This window comes from Cetorhinus maximus, chromosome 14 (genome assembly GCF_964194155.1).
Source record: "Cetorhinus maximus chromosome 14, sCetMax3.hap1.1, whole genome shotgun sequence".
NCBI classification, from domain to species: domain Eukaryota; kingdom Metazoa; phylum Chordata; class Chondrichthyes; order Lamniformes; family Cetorhinidae; genus Cetorhinus; species Cetorhinus maximus.
The window spans coordinates 25,413,101-25,432,726 of NC_135892.1; the positions used below are offsets into that span (position 1 = coordinate 25,413,101).

General features: G+C 45.8%; 1 protein-coding gene across 1 annotated transcript in view; it reads right to left on the reverse strand.

Moving 5' to 3' along the window:
* LOC144689538 (ribosome-binding protein 1-like) overlaps positions 1-19,626 on the reverse strand; it is a 150,665-nt gene that overhangs the window by 49,129 nt on the left and 81,910 nt on the right. The window contains exons 7-11 of the mRNA XM_078556703.1: positions 16,595-16,748; positions 11,779-11,929; positions 11,105-11,292; positions 10,034-10,068; positions 5,987-6,077 (exon numbers count right to left, since the gene is read on the reverse strand). Coding sequence (XP_078412829.1) covers positions 5,987-6,077; positions 10,034-10,068; positions 11,105-11,292; positions 11,779-11,929; positions 16,595-16,748 — 619 coding nt within the window. The remainder of the gene's footprint in view (positions 1-5,986; positions 6,078-10,033; positions 10,069-11,104; positions 11,293-11,778; positions 11,930-16,594; positions 16,749-19,626) is intronic.

Below are 19,626 nucleotides of genomic sequence, written 5' to 3' on the forward strand. Positions count from 1 at the left end.
TGGTGCTTATACTCCACATGAGCCTTCTCTCACTCTAATTACTTCTTCCCACCCTGTTCCCATATCCTCATGTTCCCTTGTCCCTCATATATGCATCAAGCTTCTTATTAAATACATCAAAGCTCTCTGCTCGACCGCTCCAAGTGGCAGCAGGTTCTGCATTCTCACCACACACTGTGTAAAGAAATACCCTCTAGATTCTTCATTAAATCAGCCAGTGTCAATCTTACATTTATGTCCCTTTGTTCTGGACTCATGAACAAGTAGAAGTAGTTTCTCCATGTCTACCCTATCAAACCACTTCATACTTTTGAAGACCTCTATCAGGTTTAACTTAGTTTTATCAGGTTTAACTTAGTTTAAAGCAAAATACCCTGAATGTTGGAAATCTGAAATATAAACAGAAAAGGCTGGAAATACTCAGAAGGGAAGCAGTATTCATGGAGAGAGAAACAGAGTTAGCATCTCAAGTCGGTGACCATTCATCAGTAAGTTCTGACCTGAGACGTTAACTGTTTCTCTCCCCACAGATCTACCTGACCTACTGAGTATATCCAGCATTTTGTTTCTTACTTCTAATCTTGGTCTTTTCCAGAGAAAACATTACCAGCCTGTTCAATATTTCCTGGTTGCTATATTTCACCGTTTCTTTAAAAAAGATTTAAGGCTATCTTCTATTTTAATAGTAACTTCTAGTGAATGAAGAGCTGACACAGACAACCTAATTCTACTTCACTATCCTTGTGTCATATAATTAAACATGTGGAGGTCAGATCTCACTCACTTCTATTCTAGAAATAACTCATTATCATGCCTGGTAATAATGCTCTCAACTGCATTAACAGCATTTAAGTTTAACAGTTCAATAGCAAATAAGTTAAGTTTTCAAGATATGAAGGGAAGCAGATAGGGTAGATAGAAAGAAGCTATTTCTGTTGGTTGGGAAGTCTAGGATGAGGGAACTGTGTCAAAAAATTAAAGCCAGATCTCTCAGCTTTTGATGATAATGAAATTAGGTAAAGCTCTATACACACAGGGTGGCAAAAGTTTGGAACACTCCTCTGCAAATCGCAATTGATGCTAGATCAATCATTAATTTTAAACCGGAGGTTGAAAGATTTTTGTTAACCAAAGGTATTAAAATCATAGAATGGTTACAGCACAAAATCTATGGGGAGGGTCAAAGTTGGGTCTATGGAATTCGATCACAGATCAGCCATGATCTAATTGCATGGCGGAGGGGCTAAATAGTCTACTCCTGCTCTTAGGTTCCTATGTTCTTAAGTCTTCATGAACTTAAAAGTACCTGATATTGGTTGTCAGATCCCTGATAAGGCTGGGTAATGTTTCGCTGATACCTTAGCTCTGGTGGAACAGTAGTCAGAGGAATGCCACACAATAATGTGATAACATTAAGCCACTAATATTGCATATTTCTAGGCTGTACATTCTTTCCGTACTTAATCAATGCAGAAAAGAGTAAGATGATAAATTTTGGTAGGGAGTATAAGGATAGACAATGCAGGCTAAATGGTATAGTTTTAAAGTGGGTGCACGAAGAGAGAGACCTCAGGGGGTGTTTGTGCACAAATCTTTGAAGGTGGCAGGACAGGTTAACAAGGCAGTTAAAGCATACAGGATCCTGGGTTTAATAAATAGAGACATAGATCACAAAAGTCAGTAAGTTATACTAAACTTATATAAAATACTAGTTCCATCCCAGCAGTATTGCATCCAGTTCTGGACATTGCACTTTAGTAAGAACATAAACGCTTTGGAAGGGCACAGAAGATATTTACTAGCAATCTTCCAGGGACGAAGGATTACAGTTATGTGGATAGGCTGGAGAAGCTGGGGCTTGTCTGCGTAGAGAAAAGAGGGAGAAGAGGGGATTCTATTGAGGCACATAAAATCACAAATGATTTAGATAGAGAAACTGTTTCTAATGGTTGAAGGGTCGATAAACAAAGATCACAGATTTGCCAGAGGCAAGATGAGGAAAAGTGTTTGTACACAATGATGGGTTAGGGTTTTGAATGCACTGCCTGATAAACTGGTGAAAACAGATTAAACAGTAGCCTTCAAAGGTGAGTTAGATAAACGCTCGAAGGAGAAAATGCAGGGATACAGAAAAAGCAGGGAGTGCGACTAATCAGACAGCTCTTTGAAAGAGCCAGCAGAGTCTTGATGGGTCAAGTGGCTGCCTTCTGTGCTGCACTATTCTATTCTATGATCCTTAGCCTCAAAATTATTCCACAGTTATATACAGACTTGTACTGTAAATCAGAAACTGACAACTCAGGTAACTTGACATAATCCAATGGTGCCGAAACCCATCAAAAAGTGAAAATACAGCTGAAGAGTAAGCGGAGATGAGCAGGTCCAATTGGTGCTAACCTTATCCAATAGGTAGTGTTACTTCATAAGGACAGGAGTGGGCAGACCTTGTGCCTGTTTCGCCATTTGATTAGATAAAGGCTAATCTGCATCTCAAGGCAATTAGGGATGGGCAATAAATGCTTTCCTAACCAGCAACGCCCACATTCCATGAACAAATAAAAAAATAACTCCACTTACCTGCCTTAGCTCCATATCCTTTCACAGGATTAATACAGCCCAGAAAGAGGCCATTCAGCGCATTGTATCTGCATTAGCTCTTCGAGTAAGCAATTTACTTCTCCCCATAACCCTACACATTCTTCCTTTATAGATTATGAGCCAATTGTCACCTATGTTCCATTTCTTAACCACTCGTTGCTCCTCATGTCTCTATTGCTTCTTCTGCCAATTGCCTTAAATTTGTGCCCCCTTATTCTCGATTCTTCCAACAGGAACAGTTTCTCCCTATACTCTGTCCAGACCCTTCATGATCTTGAATGCTTCTATCAAATCTCCCCTCAACCTTCTCTTCCCGAAGGAGAACAGTCCCAACTTCTCCAATCTATCCATATAACTGAAGTTCTTCATCCCTGGAACCATTCTTGTGAATCTCTTCTCCAGTCTCTCTAATGCCTTCATAACCTTCCTAAAGTATGGCACCCAGAACTGGAAGCAATACTCCAGTTGAGGCCGAATCAGTATTTTATACAAGTTTAACGTAACCTCCTTGTTTTTGTACTCTATGCCTCTATTAATAAAGTCTAGGATGCTGCATAACTGCGGTCTCAACCTGTCCTGCCACCTTCAATGACTTATGCACGTATACATCCACGTATCTCTGTTCCTGCATCCCCTTTAGAATTAAAAGCAAAAAACTGCGGATGCTGGAAATCCAAAACAAAAACAAAAATACCTGGAAAAACTCAGCAGATCTGACAGCATCTGCGGAGAGGAACACAGTCAACGTTTCAAGTCCGTATGACTCTTCAACAGAACCTCTCTCCTTAGAATTCCCCTTTAGAATTGTACGCTTTCTTTTATATTGTCTCTCCACATTCTTTCTGCCAAAATTAATCACGTCACATTTCTCTGCATTGAATTTCTTCTGCTATTTGTATGCCCAGTCTACCAACCTGTCTACGTGCTTTAAAAGTACTACACTACCCTCCTCAAAGTTCACAATGTTTACAAGTTTTGTATCGTCTGCGAATTTTGAAATTATGCCCTGTACACCATGGTCTAGGTCATTAACATATATCAGGAAATGCAAGGGTCCCCACAGTGACCCTTGGGGAACTCCATTATAAACCTTCCTCCACTACGGAAAACATCCATTCGCCACTACTGTTTCCTGGCTCTAAGCCAATTTCAGATCCCTGTTGCTGCTATCCCTTATATTATTTACAAATCTGCTGTGTGGCACTTCATCAAATGGCTTTTGGAAGTCCATGTACACCACATCAACAGCATTACCCTCATCAACACTCTCTGTTACATCCTCAATTAACTCCAGCAAGTTAGCTAAATACGATTTGCCCTTAGCAAATCTATACCTGGTTTCCTTGATTAACCCCTATTTGCCCAAGTGACTATTAATTTTGTCCCGAATTATTGTTTCTAGGAGCTTCCCCACCAAAGTTAAACTGGCTGGCCTGTAGTTGCTGGGCTTATCTTTACATGCTTTTTTTGAACAAGGGTGTAATGTTTGCAATTCTCTAGTCCTCCAGGACCACCCTGAACCTATTCAAGACCAGTGCCTCTGCAATTTTCACTCTCGTTTTCGTCAGTATCCTTGGATGCATCTCATCTGGTCCTGGTGCCTTATCCACTTTAAGTACATCAATTTTAAACTGTTCCAAGTGACTGAATTACCTACTCTTTCACCATGGCCTGGGTAGCATCTTCTTCCTTGGTAAAGACAGATGCAAAGTATTCATTTGATACCTCAACTACACTCTCTGCCTCAATGCATTAATTCCCTTTTTGGTCCCTAATCGCCCCCGCTCCTCCTTTTACCATTTACTATTTATATGCCTATAGAAAATTTTGGGACTTCCTTTTTGTTAGTCGCCAGTCTCTTTTCAAACTCGCTCTTTGCTTCACATATTTGCTTTTTCATTTCCCCTCTGAACCTTCTACATTCAGCCTGGTTCTCAGTTCGATTATTCACCTGACATCTGTCATAAGCACACTTTTGTCTTCTTCATCTTAATCTCTATCTCTTTTGTCATCAGGGAGCTCTGGATTTATTTGCCCTGCCTTCCTCTGTCATGGGAATATGCCTTGATACTTTCATTTTCTTATTTCAATAATATCGGCCTCAGTCTCAAAAGCTCCGATCGAACTAGCATCCACTGCCCTTTCGATTACAGGTTTCCAAAACATTTTGTGTGAAGAGGAGCTGATTTCCCTGCTCAAAGGCCAGGCCCTAATTTTAAAATGATGTCCCCTTGCTCTTGATTTCCTCACCAGAGGAAATAGGGTAGATATAGAGAAACGCTCTCGTGCACGACCCTCCTCGGCCCTATAGTACTGCTGACTGATGGAGCAAGAAGGAAAACCTGTTTCAGGGAAAAAAAACTTGCGGGTAAACCCCTCCCTAGCTGCCTATGGTAAGCAAGCACGATCTGGGAGACCACAATGTGTCAATAGTTGAGCTTCACGAATCAAACCACCTCCAACCACCACCACCCCCCAAGCCCAATAGGTTCTTCAGAATAGAGTTATGTACAGGATCTGAAAGGACCATTCCCTTGTATTGAGCCAAGGACATGGTTTTATCCTCAAGTACATGCTCCCCGTAGGGAGCTAAACTCAAAGGATGCATGTGTCAAAAGTAATCAACAGTAGAGCTTAGCTTTCTGGGCCAAAGCTGACACATACCTGCCTATGTCTTTTAAGTAAGGGCTGTAGATGGTAAAGCCAGAAGTGCTGGCCAGATTGGAGGTGATTTGGGTAATTGTCCTGTCAATCACGCCTGGAGACTGCACTGCTGTAAGTGACTGGGATTGATTTTATGCATACAATTTCTCTTGCGTAACTATCCTTCACTCACTGTATTTTTCTGGAGAAATAATCCTGCTTTTATTGGGAACCTGCTGTCGTTTCAGTGATGAGTTTCTGTTTGCAGCAACTTTGCTTAAATAGACCCAGTCCCGCCCCCACCTCCAACACTTTGGCTGACACAGTGATATCAAGTCTCACTTCATTAAGTAAATCGTGTACAAGCAACAAACGCAAGAAGAACTGCATTTCATGGATCTGCACTCCCAGTGTGGAGTCTTGCTCAGTGGAAGTTCATATCAGGACGCTGAGCACAGACATCAGTGGATTGCATGGGATCTCCTTCTCTGGGGCTCCACGACTTCTGTGCCAGAATTCCCAATACTCGCTCCTTTGGACAAAGTTCTGCATTGAGGGAGCTGTTTCATTGAAGCTAACTTCAGGTCTGGGCCACTGCAGGCAGTAAAGGGTGAGTTGAACACTGCTGTTGCATGGAAACAGTGCCTCTGACGTGAACCAGAGAGCTCTCGACACTGTTTGAGCAGCTGCAGTTAAAAACTCTTCGCAAGAATCACGACCGAAACATGAGCCGTCAAACACTCACATTGTTTTTGTTCTTTTGCTGTTCAACTGTTTCTTTGAGCTGAAGTACCTCCTGTTCCAAAGTGGTAATCTGAACGTCTTTATCCTTCAGCCTAAAGACAGAAGAATAAGTATAAGGAGACTGGTAATCACAGAACCAGTCAGCTACACAAACACTCACATGTACACACGCATACACACTCGCACTCACATGTACACACACGAGTACACACACGCATACACACTCGCACTCACATGTACACACACGCGTACACACTCGCACTCACATGTACACACACGCGTACACACTCGCACTCACATGTATACATGCGTACACACTCGCACTCACATGTACACACACGCGTACACACATGTGTACACACTCGCACTCACATGCTCACACGTGCAAACTGGGTACTAAATTGGAGTGAAAGTGAGTGCAGGGATTGCAATGCACAATTAACTCGTGCCTGTCCAATGCAATACAGGCAGCGTGTCAAATTCATTTGAAGGATTCCTACTTTCAGCCAGCACTATATGACATTGCTGTTCATTTGCTGCAGGCAGGGGGTCCAAAATCATATTTTGCTAGCACCAGTTGAAGCTAGCCTGCATCCCTTAAAGGGAAGCCACTGTGGCTGGAATAGGTGCTGGCAGTTGTGCAGGAAATGAACATGACCTGGGAAACAGTGATGCCAAACACAACCATGGGAAAGAATGTGCTCCAAATGTTTCAGACGCTGGATTGGAGGCCTTAGTGGAGGAAGTGAGAAGTAGGAGAGAGATCCTGTATCCCCTCCACTAGACACATATTAAAAGGGCAGTGAGAGCAGACAGTCAATTCCAGGAATCAAGCCCCAAAGACCTGGATGCTGTGCCGCAAGTAGTACAATGACCCCACACGAGTGGTCAAGGTCAGTGAACATATTCTCAAAAATCTTATTATACCAACTGTACCACTAGCCTCAGACACTGCTCAAATCACCACACCCCTACCACACATTTATTAACAATTTTGATCAATCAGGATTCATACCCAACATTCACATGCTTCACCTCACCCTCACACACTCAGCACTGCTGCAAACCTCACACCCACTTCTCTCAACTTACACACAGACTCAGCTCTTCAACATTGGCAGCTACATCACCCAGGAAGCACCACTTTCACTGACACACTTCCTTCTCTCTTTCAGGACACAGTGGCACATGGCTAGAGGCAACATGAACTAATCAGGGGTGGGGGTGGGAGAGGGAGGTGGGGGGACAGCCACATCTAATCCCCACGGAGGGATGGTGCTGGCCAGTATTAGGATGTCCACTGCTATGGCCTTGGCTAGTGGCAGGGCGGAAACCAAAGATGACGGTATCCTCATACCGAATGCTCCTTCTCACATGCCAACTCCCCTCCTCTCACACACCCTTGTGATTTGTAAGCTGAAGATAGTGTAAGCATGCACATCTTACTTTTCCCATCCCTTCACCACAACCTTAACCTCTTGCCTTTTCCTTTTCAGATACCTAAGAAATGCAACCAGGCCAGGCAGTGGAGGAACACCAAGAGAGTGATGATGAAGACACTACGCCATCAATCGATTTCACACTCACAGTCACCAGTTCAGAGGCTGACACTTTGTGTATCTAAGAGGAAAGCATAGAGGCAGAATCTGGTGCCTGGTGAGGCAGTGGGCATGAACAGACTGCAGCCAGGTCAGGGGGCAAGGACAGCAGAGGTGCCAGCTCCCTGGAGGGTTAGGTTACATATGGATTCCATTGAAGAGGACTCTGGTCAGGACCTCGATGGAGCAGCCTACAGAAGAACAATGATGGATATACAAAAAAAAAAGGTTGGTGCTTTGGCAAATCTACCAGAAGGCCTGCTGTCAATGTTAAGGAGAAAGGAGGAGTCCAGCACCAACTTTGCACACATCTTTGCACAGAGCTTGGAGCCAATCCTTTCCAGCATGAACATAATGGCCAAATCTGTTCACACACGAGTGGACCCAACCATGATGCTAATGTCGCAGCTCCCATTACAGCTGGAGGGTCAGATTTTCCCCATGTGGGATTAGAGACTGCTGCCATCATGGCTCGAGGGAAAAGTATTCAAAAGAGCTTGCAAGGTGTAACAAGAGTCCAGCAGTCTGTCCTCCAGCAGGTTACTGGGGTTGCTGAGGCGCCACCCCCGGGGGTGTGCCAATTTCTCCATGGATCAGGGCCACAGCATTCGTCCTCCCAAAACTGTCAATCCACAAGTGCCCGTGCTGTTGCCTGTCCACCAGCCAGTCCAGACTGTTTCCTCCATGCAGAGACGGTGCAGCCTGAAGCTGGGCCAGAGGTGGCTGAGGTCATTCTGAAAGGTCATCTACAGGAAACTCCACTGATAGGCAGCAGCCTTCCACCAGCCATGCTGCCCTCAGACAGGCAAGAGCACACAAACTTGGGCACCAAGGGAGTGCATAAGGGTAATTAGATATTTGTATACAATAGGAAATAATATGATTGATAAATTTGGTTTGGAAAGTTTATAATTTGATGGCTTTTATTTTTGCATCTCGGCCATGCAGACAGTTACAGTGGAAGGTAATGTGTGACACTGTTGGTGAAGGGGGAATTGGGGTTTCGGTTAGTGGTATTGCACTCAGACGAGTTGTTCATGGAGAGCCCAGATAGAAAGTAGCTGTTTAGGTTCCCTCCTCCCTTCCTCCTCTTCATGCTCCTGCTCTTCAGCTTCTGGATGTGTTGCTGGTGGCAAGGGTTGGCCCCACATGATGCTGAGATAATGCAGCATGAAGCAGACCACCACGACTCTTTACACCCTCTTTGCTGAATACTGCAGGGCTTCTGTGGATGTGTCTAGGCAGTGGAAGTGTTGTTTCAGTACGCCAATGGTCTGCTCAATCAAGAAGCAGCCTGTTCGCCCAGCTGCTTGTTTCTGACAAGTGAGAATGAAATGTAGTTAACTCTCTTTGAATAGAGAGCCTCAGTGATGTCTCTTATGCAACTGTGGATGGCAAACTAAGGCTTTGCAAATATATCCCGCTCCTGACTGCAAGGAGCCAGACATAAAAAAAAGTTCATCACCACAGTCAACTTCACAGCCACTGGTTATGTGGTCCTTGCCTCTTGAATGGCAGTTGTGGTTGCAGCAGTTGGCAGACAGCTGGGGACATCCTTATTAAAGCGCTACTGTCTCATGCATTGTTCCTTGTTGATGTTCATGTAGGAGAGTTGGTCATTGAACATACTGGTTGGATTTGGACTCCTGTCGAGAGCCCTTCTTTCCCCTCTCCTGTCTCATAGCTTGCCTGCTCTGCTTGGCACCTCATCTTCTCCAAATCATCCTGTATTCCATGGGGAATGCCTACTACAGCACCCATGTCTGGGGGCAACTGTCTTGTGTAGAATCCTTCAAGTCAACCAGAAGTCTTTCAGCACCTCGCACATCACTCCCTGTAAACTTTTCCAACTTGAAACAATGATAAAAAGCACCAAACACTTGTACAGAATCATAGCCACAGCCAGGAGAAATCAAACAGTGTGAATATGTAAATAGTTCATGCCCTCTTTAAATAGCCCTGTTGGGAGGGTTCTGCTGCTAAATATGTGTTCAGTTGTATGAAATTAAGACAGGGTGTTGGCTGAATTGCTGAGCTCCAAAATGGCTTCGCTGGTGTCAAATCAGCCTTACATGCTGATTGGATCTGCCTGCTCAACATACTTCCGGTGGACGTTCACTGCGTGTGGTAATACAATCACCAAAGCGGCTTCCGGCATGACTTGCCCCATAAGTGTGGACATCATTTTGGAGCTCTAACGGCATTCATAGTCCCCGAAAACCAGGAGTTAATGGGCCAATTTCTTGTACACATTCTCAGACACAGGCATATACGCGCGGGCACCCCGACACACACGCGGACACCCCGACACACACGCGGACACCCCGACACACACGCGGACACCCCGACACACACGCGGACACCCCGACACACACGCGGACACCCCGACACACACGCGGACACCCCGACACACACGCGGACACTCACATGCTTTTGAAACAGGACCTTACCTGTTCTCCAGCTGTTCTAGTTCTACCTGTGCGGCCTGAAATGTTAAAATAAATTAAAACAGGTTTAAGTACAATAACTTTTGCAGAACAAATCCTTTCACAAACCTCCATATCAGCCAAGAGATGCCCCAAATATTAACGTGTAAACTGATAGGGTGTTGAAGTGATTTTTCAGAACAGATTTGAGTTTTGTTCCCAGTCCAAACAATTCTCATTATTTTAATACAACCCCCCAACCCCTCCCCTCACCTCCATTCCATCCCTTCTGCATTTTTGACATGAGTCATGTCTGCACTTTGGCTTAATCTGGGCCAACAGGAATTGTCCCCCCTCCCCACCAACCTCCGCTGGATCATCCGCCCACATCAGCGGGAAAACATGCCGGCATGTTTCACAAGATCACATAAGCTGTACTGTGGGCTGCACTTCACTCAGGACTTCAAGCTTTGTTTGCCTACCTTGCTTCGGGCAGCACTCGCAATTCATCAGCGCCAGGCCTCACAGGCAGCACCACATCACTTTTAGGGGGACTCACCGATAGGTCTCTACCCACCAGATCAGTCATATGTGTGGGGTTTTTCAATGGCTGCAGGGCAAGGGCTTGCTTGGGGAAGGGGAAGAAGGGGCATCAGGCAAGGGAAGAGGCTGCAGGACGAGAGCTCTACTGGGGAAGGAGGGTATCCCAGGGTGTGTGTGGGGGCACATGTTAATCTGTGCAAGTGGCCTCAAGATGGTGAGGGCTGAGGAGGCAGTCTGCAGAGGAGATGAGGCCAGATGGAGATGTGAGGATATGTGTGTGTGAGAATGGGTGGTGATGTCTCTTGAGCTGGCAGTGAGTGAGATGCCAGTGAATGCATTTATATCATGCTGTTTATAACCATCGAAAGTTTCAAAGTGCTTTACAGTCAATAAAGTACTTTTGAAGTGTAGTCAGTGTTGTAATGCAGGAAAAGTGGCATTGGCTGTAAAGCACTTTGCAGTGTCCTGACATTGTGAAAGGCACCGTATTTTTCTTTCATTTTCAAAATAATTCATTCCAACACGAGATCCGTCCTTGGCAGGATGCCTAACCTGAACTGGATGTTCATTCTCCAGCTCTTTATTCTGACCAGCCTCGAGCAGAGCCTCGATCGACTTGATTCTCTCCTCCAGGCGTTCTTTCTCTGAGCTTGCCTCCAACAGCTGAGTGCGTTGCTTCTCCAAGTCCTCTGCTTTGCTCTTCAGGTCAGCCTCTGTGGACACCAATTTAGCCTGAAGATCTGCAGCCAAGAGCAGCAGAGAAAAACATGCTGTTAACGTTGAAGGAGGTCAGGGCCTAGGTAAAGAATGTACTGCCAGCCTCTGCCTGGAAAATCCTGTGCCGTGCATCCCCAGCTTTTGACCGGTGCCCAAAGGACAAAGGGAAAGTCAGGATATTATCCCGACATAAACTTAAAACTCTCACAGAATACCTCACCCCTTTCCGCACCAGTGATTCATTTTGTTAAATTGTTGTGCTTGTGACCAGCCATAGTTGCAGAGTGTTGGAAAAGTGCTAAGAATTTCCCAGCTAACGGAGAGATGGGGGAGATAGGAGAATAGGAGACGGAGCGGTCATCTGTGAATTCCATTAACCGCGAAAATTCATTTTCACATGGGATGAATCAGTTTCCAATGAGATGTCTGATTAAACAGCTCCACCCTATTTCCTACAAAACCATTACCCCTGGATTTAAGCCTCTCGCTCAGCTGGCCTAAAGACTCACCGGTGAAGCTATTGAGAGTAGTGCGCTGTTCCCCTCTCATTTTCTCGGTATCTGTGAGCAGGCTGGAATAGCTGCTCTGGGATTTGCGAAGTTCCTCGCTGACATCGTCAAGTCGCTTCTGTAATGTCCTCTCTGTTTCCTGCTGACTTGACTGCAAATGAGAGAGTGTGTAGGTAAATCAAGGGCCATAGTTTCAGTAAAGTGTGAGATGGACCAATGCTGCTTTTGACTCTGATGATGGTACAGGCAAGACCAAAGGCACCATTCAGACTGTTCCACCATTCAATCGGATCATGGCTGATCTGTACCTCAGCTCCATATACCCACCTTGACTTCATATTCCTTAATATCCCCTCACCCAACAATCTCAGTTTTTAAATGTTCAACTGACCCTATCCTTTACAATTTTTTGGGGAGAGGTCCAGATTTCTCCCCCCAGCTTATTTTTCTCTTGCTCTCTCTCCCTCTCCCAGTTAATCTCCCTCCGCCAGTTTGTGTTTCTCTCTGTCCCTCCCTCCCCCAGTTTGTGTTTCTCTCTGTCCCTCCCTCCCCCAGTTTGTGTTTCTCTCTGTCCCTCCCTCCCCCAGTTTGTGTGTCTCTCTGTCCCTCCCTCCCCCAGTTTGTGTTTCTCTCTGACCCTCCCTCCCCCAGTTTGTGTTTCTCTCTGACCCTCCCTCCCCCAGTTTGTGTTTCTCTCTGTCCCTCCCTCCCCCAGTTTGTGTGTCTCTCTGTCCCTCCCTCCCCCAGTTTGTGTTTCTCTCTGTCCCTCCCTCCCCCAGTTTGTGTGTCTCTCTGTCCCTCCCTCCCCCAGTTTGTGTTTCTCTCTGACACTCCCTCCCCCAGTTTGTGTTTCTCTCTGTCTCTCCCTCCCCCAGTTTGTGTTTCTCTCTGTCCCTCCCTCCCCCAGTTTGTGTGTCTCTCTGTCCCTCCCTCCCCCAGTTTGTGTGTCTCTCTGTCCCTCCCTCCCCCAGTTTGTGTGTCTCTCTGTCCCTCCCTCCCCCAGTTTGTGTTTCTCTCTGACACTCCCTCCCCCAGTTTGTGTTTCTCTCTGTCTCTCCCTCCCCCAGTTTGTGTGTCTCTCTGTCCCTCCCTCCCCCAGTTTGTGTGTCTCTCTGTCCCTCCCTCCCCCAGTTTGTGTTTCTCTCTGTCCCTCCCTCCCCCAGTTTGTGTGTCTCTCTGTCCCTCCCTCCCCCAGTTTGTGTTTCTCTCTGTCCCTCCCTCCCCCAGTTTGTGTGTCTCTGTCCCTCCCCCAGCTTGTGTTTCTCTCTGTCCCTCCCTCCCCAGCTTGTGTTTCTCTCTGTCCCTCCCCCAGCTTGTGTTTCTCTCTGTCCCTCCCCCAGCTTGTGTTTCTCTGTCCCTCCCTTCCCCAGTTTGTATTTCTCTCTGTCCCTCCCTCCCCCAGCTTGTGTTTCTCTCTGTCCCTCCCCCAGTTTGTGTTTCTCTCTCTCTCCCTCCTCCAGTTTGTGTGTCTCTCTGTCCCTTCTCCAGTTTGTGTTTTACTCTCTCTCTCTCCCTCCCCCAGTTTGTGTTTCTCTCTCTCTCTCCCTCCCCCAGTTTGTGTTTCTCTCTCTCTCTCCCTCCCCCAGTTTGTGTTTCTCTCTCTCTCTCCCTCCCCCAGTTTGTGTTTTACTCTCTCTGTCCCTCCCTCCCCCAGTTTGTGTTTCTCTCTCTCTCTCCCTCCCCCAGTTTGTGTTTCTCTCTCTCTCTCCCTCCCCCAGTTTGTGTTTCTCTCTGTCCCTCCTCCAGTTTGTGTTTCTCTCTCTCTCCCTCCCCCCAATTTGTGTTTTACTCTCTCCTCCCCCCAATTTGTGTTTTACTCTCTCCTCCCCCCAGTTTTATGGTGATCAGACATTCCAGCTTTGCCATGACAGTCCCGGTGAAACATCCCGGTGTCCCAACAATTTGCTCAAAGTAGCTGTAAGTTGGCGGTTGGCAGCTTTTCCCTCTTACATGAGCCAAAACAGAGATTTCCAGCAGCACTTCACCTTTTTGCACAGCATCAGCATCCCTTCACTTCACTTGCTCTCCCCTCCCCTTCACCTTGCGCTCTGTTCACTGTCAACAAGCCCAAAAACACCCTCTTGTGCTGCACTGTACCGTGGGAATCGGAATGCTGCCCACTTGCCAGCGTCAAGTGGCTGCATTGGGACACAGCCGCAAGCGAGAGAAATCTTTCTCACCAGCATCCAGAGCCACAAGGGGATTTTTTCCCCCAAATGGTCCCTAATAGGGCAGCTCTAATTGTGAAACTTTTTTGTCTTCTTCTGTCTGTTTTCCTGCACTATCTTCAGTTGCATCAACTTTATTTACACCCCCACCTCTCACAAGAGAGAAAAACAATTTCTCAAATTGCTTTTTCTCCCCCAAAAACTACACCCAACAAACATCATCCAGCCCACAAGGTGAATACCCAGTTCTGATTGGGCAGTCGGAGTTCTCTAGCCTGTTCTGTGTGGCCCTGAAACCCGTCAATCACTTGACGGAAGTAATGGACACAGTTGAACTTGTTAATTAAAGGTCAAGTTTGGTCTCTGGACAATTCAAGTCCTCCTAGTACTTCCATCACCATCCAATTTAATAGGCAGTACTGATAGAACCGGCTTGCTCTTAAGATAAATACCCTTTTCAATGCTTTAATTATTAGATGCAACATTGTCTCTCCAGGGAGGTGAGTGGATGTGATGGTGATTGACAGTGGTAAGGGCCAATCACAAAGGTCCAAGTGGAGCACAGCGCTATGACAGACGGTTAGGCAACCAATGAGATCCAAGAATCAAGAGGCACATTCAACCTCCATCTTAATAGGGTTGACAAATCTGGCTGGACATATTCCAGGGGATGTCATCACATGACCTCCTACCTTCAACTGCCCCTCCCCCAAACTCCTGCCATTGGTCAACCAACATGTCAATCATCATAGAACCCCACCTTCTCAAACCTTCTCAACATATCCCAGTTTTGGCTTTTGAAAATGTGGTCACCCAACCCAGCTTGTGTTTCTCTCTCTCCCTCCACCAGTTTGTTTCTCTCTCTCTCGATCCCTCCCCCAGTTCGTGTTTCTCTCTCTCTTTCACTCCTTCTCCCTCCTCAGTTTGTGATGTTCTCTCTCCACACGAGATGGAAGCACGGGTCAGATGCACAGCTGTAACACCGAAGCACCAGTTTCACCACCCGCAGCAAGATTCTGCATTATTTCCTTTAGAAGTTACAAAGCATGGCCCAATATGGGCTCAGATGGTAATCTCATGGATTTCAGCTCCATATACCAGGATTGTCTCAGCTTTGATTCCTGGGTGTTAGACCACGTCAAGGTGGTTCTGGAGACTGTAATACTAAGGGTGGCCTCGTAGGTCCTGAGCTCGGGTGGGCAATAAAACAGAGGCGGGGTGATACATACAAATGAACATATAAATTAGGAGCAGGAGTAGGACATTCAGCCCCTCGAGCCTGCTCTGCCAGTCAATAAGATCATGGCTGATCTGATTGTAACCTCAACCATACATTCTTGCCTACCCCTGATAACCTTTCACCCTCTTGTTAACCAAGAATCTATCTATCTCTGCCTTAAAAATATTCAAAGACTCTGAACTCCTCAAAAGGTGGTGGAAGCAAAGATTCATGACCCTTTGAGAGAAAAAAATTTCTCCTCATCTCTTAAATGGGTGACCCCATATTTTTAAACCGTGATCCTAGTTCTTGATTCTCCCACAAGAGGAAACATCCTCTCCACATCTACCCTGTCAAGACCCCTCAGGGTCTAATTTGTTTCAATCAAGTTGCCTCTTACTCTTCTAAAATTGAGTGGACACAAGCCTAGCCGATCCAACCTTTCCTCATAAGACAACCCGCCCATTCCAGGTATTAGTCTAGTAAACCTTCTCTGAACTGCTTCTAATGCATTCACATCCTTCCTTAAATAAGGAGACCAATATTGTACACAGTACTCCAGTTGTGGTCTCACCAATGCCCTGTCTAACTGAAACATAACCTTCCTACTTTTGTAATCAATTCCCCTCACAATGAGAGATAACATTCTATTAGCTTTCCTAATTACTTGTTGTACCTGCATACTAACCTTTTGCGATTCATGCACTAGAACACCCAGATCCCCCTGCATCTCAGAGCTCTGCAACCTCTCACTATTTCTATAATGTGCTTAGTTTTTATTCTTCCTGCCAAAATGGACAATTTCACATTTTCCCATATTATCATCCATTTGCCAGATTTTTGCCAACTCAATTAACCTATCTATATCCCTTTGTAGCCTCCTTACATCCACTTCACAACTTACTTTCCTGGGAAGTAGGAAAAGAAGAAAGACACGTTTTTTTGGTGCCTTTCACAACTTCAGCACATCCTAAAGTTCTTTACAGCCAATGAAGTATTTTGAAGAATAGTCACTGTTGCAATGTAGGAATTATGACAGCCAATCTGTGCAAAACAAGCTCTCCCAAGGATAAATATTGGTGAAGACAATGGGGATAAGTGCCCAACTCTTCTTCAAAATAATGCCTTGGGATATTTTATGTCCCCCTGAGAGGGCAGATGAGGCCTCAGTTTAATGCCTCATCCAAAAGACAGTACCTCCAAGAGTGCAGCACTCCCTCAGTACTGGAAAGAGACTTTCACCCACAACCTTCTGAGTCTGAAGCAAGAGTACAATCGCTGAGCCACAGCTGACAGCTAGATTGGCAACCCACAAAAAAAAAATCAAAGGGTGAGAGAAGCCTGGAGGAGAAAAATCACAAGATGCTCAACAAAGAGTACAAATGACATAGCACTAACGGAGATAGTTGAACAATCTGCTCTCATTCACCTGAAGCTCGGTAAGCTGCTGCTCGTACTTGCTGACTTTGCCCTCCAGCACCTTCCGCTGCTGCTCATCCTGCTGCAGGGTCTCCGACTTCTCGCTCAGCTCCTTGGTCAGTTTGGCACACTCCTGCCGCAGTTTAGCCAGCTCAGCATTCTGCCTACGGCAAATGTTGATTACAGTCAATCTCAAAGAAAGAGAAAAGGTACCCCAGAAAAAAACTAGCTACAACCTACATTAGACAAGGGTCCGCAGGCTGAGATCATCAGTGGTCTGGGCTGTTCCACAATCGACTGTCTGCCGTATGTTATCAACCTTCTTTTTGAAGATTTCTATTGTATTTATCTTTGATGATAATTATAAATTGCACAGAATTTCTGCCCCTCCCAAAACCCTAAATTTGGACTTAATCCTCTGACACAGAGATAACCCAGGAGACTGGGGCCTGAACACTTGCACCGTCTGCTACTTCTGCTGCAGTGCAGGATTCTTTACTATGTACTGCCTGCGACAGCCAGTCATTCCCCTCAGTTTCACACACCGTGAGTATTGATCAATAAAACCTAGTCATGCCACTTCAACATACTGTTAGCTGCTGAAACTGTGGGCACATCGCACACTAAGGGCAGAATTTAATGTCCTCCACCAAGGCAGGTTTGGTGACGAGGGTGGAGTTAAATTGAGCAGGAAAGTGGAAGGTGGGGACTCCCCTCTCCCCTCAGCCCGCAACCCCCCTTTCTGTCTTCACTCACTTGCAGCCTGGATCTCTTGGTGACCGGGCCCCGGGTGGATGCATTACTGGCAGCAGCCACCGCCACCCCAGTGGCACTGCCGAGCAACACACAGCGGCCAGCCTCTGAATGACTGGCAGCCCTTGGTGGTGGGAAGGGGGGTGGTATGTCAGTGCCCCCACCCACCCCCCACCAGGGCCCTTGTTGCTGGGGAAGGTCCACTGCCCCCTAGTAAACTGCCTGACTGGCACTTAATTCAGCGCGCCTTCCCGAAAGTAGGCAGCGTATGCTCTTGCTGGCTCTCCAGGCGATGGGCAAGACCCCGTCACCTACATTAAATTCTGCCCCAAGACATGAAGACACACAAACACACACTGGGATTCATGCTTCAGCAGCATACAGGCATGCTGACACACGGGTATGTAGCCAGGCCACACAGACTCCTGCATAATCCAACATCGACTCAGGCACACATAAAGAAAAGCAACTTGCGTTTATACTGTGTAGCGCTTGTAACGTAACTTAACATCCCTATGCACTTCACATGAAGATAGCGAAGCAAAATTGGGCAACAAGCCAAATAAGACCATATTAGGGCAAATAGTCAAAAGCTTGGTCAAAGTAGTAAGTTTTAAGGGGCATTTTAGAGGAAAGAGGCAGAAAGGTTTCTGGAGGGAATTCCAGAGCTTAGGGCCCGGACAGCTGACGGGAGGCTTCAAGAGGCCAGAATTAGATGAGCACAGACATCTTAAAGGGGGAGGGGGTGGTTTATGATACTGGAGGAGGTTACAGTCCTCCAGATAGGGGTGATGACATGGAGGGACTTATACAATTATGGAGAATTCTACAATCGTGACATTCCTTGACTGAAAGCCAATGTAGGTCAGCAAGCACAGGAGTGATGGGTGAATAGGACTTAGTGTGAGTGAGGATACAGGCAGCAGATTGTTGGATGAGCTTGAGTTTACATAGGTGTTACTGACAGAATTTGTGTGGTCCCTTCCAGCCCATAATCAGGGTGTTTTATGCGAGACATGTGTATTTCCTTACCCTCAGAGTGATTTTTCCCAATTTAAAATAAATTCCAGCAGCAGACTTTTTGGCAAATTTAAAAATAAAGGTTATTTATTATCACACGCTTGCCCCAGATGTTTAAAACGCAACGTCTCAATCATTCATCTCGCTCACACTGTCACACATACGGAGATTAGATACATGATGAAGTTAAAGCTGTAATTATAAAAATGGAATTTATAACTCAGTCTCTATATCAATGCAGGCCCGATGTCTTCTTGAGTTGATACTTTATTTGCAGTGAAGAAACAAAGTATTCTCATGAAGCTGTGAAGCCTTTTGTAGATGAATAACCAAGAGATTAGTTCTCAGGTGGACTTGGAAGTTGGAACAAGTACAATACTTTGGCTGCATTAGAAGACTTTCAGCTTTGATGTTTCAGACATTTCTTCCGTACTGGACTTGCTTTGTTCAGGATATTTGAAACTGCAGGCCCTGAAGGTTAATTTGTCACATGACTGCAGGGTCAACACTTCTGGGGTCCGGAGCATCACGATACAATAGCAGTTGAAAAAGGTCATTCACTCTTATCTCTGCCCCAAATTGAGCTCAAACATTGCCTTTTGTTCAGTGTGGCACTCGAAGACCAACAGTCGAGTGATCCCATATTCCTCAAATACTGGTTCATCCTTGAACAATGCAATGTGTAAACTTCACAGGTGGCCATGAAGTACCCTTATTGAGGTCCCTGTTTAACTAAATACTGAAAACACAATCAAATACTGTCCACCTGTCCACAGTTTAAATGCCCGTAGCCACATGTTAAGCTGCAGCCATCTTAACAGGTTTTATGACCACTTCCATAAAGGAAGATCTTACAGTGTGTAATATCCAATATCCTAATCCTTGTACTGAGTACAGACAGAGTAGAATGTGGGAGGCGAACTAGGAGTGCATTACAATAGTCAAGTTTAGAAGTGACAAAGGTGTGTATGAGGATTTCAGCAGCAGATGAGCTGAGGCTGGGGTGGCATTGGGCGATGTGATGGAGGGGAAAACAGCCAGTCCTAGTGATGGTGCAGATGTGTGGTTTGGTGCTCACCCTGGCGGCAAATATGACACCAAGGTTGCAAACAGTCTGGTTCAGTCTCAGACGGTTGCCAGGGAGGGCGAAGGAGTGTGCAGCTAGGGAGTGGAATTTGTAGCAGGGACCAATGCAATGTTTAGTTACCAACAGATACGTTCACATGCACACACAGGCATGCCCATGCACACACCAGTACAGATGCTGCT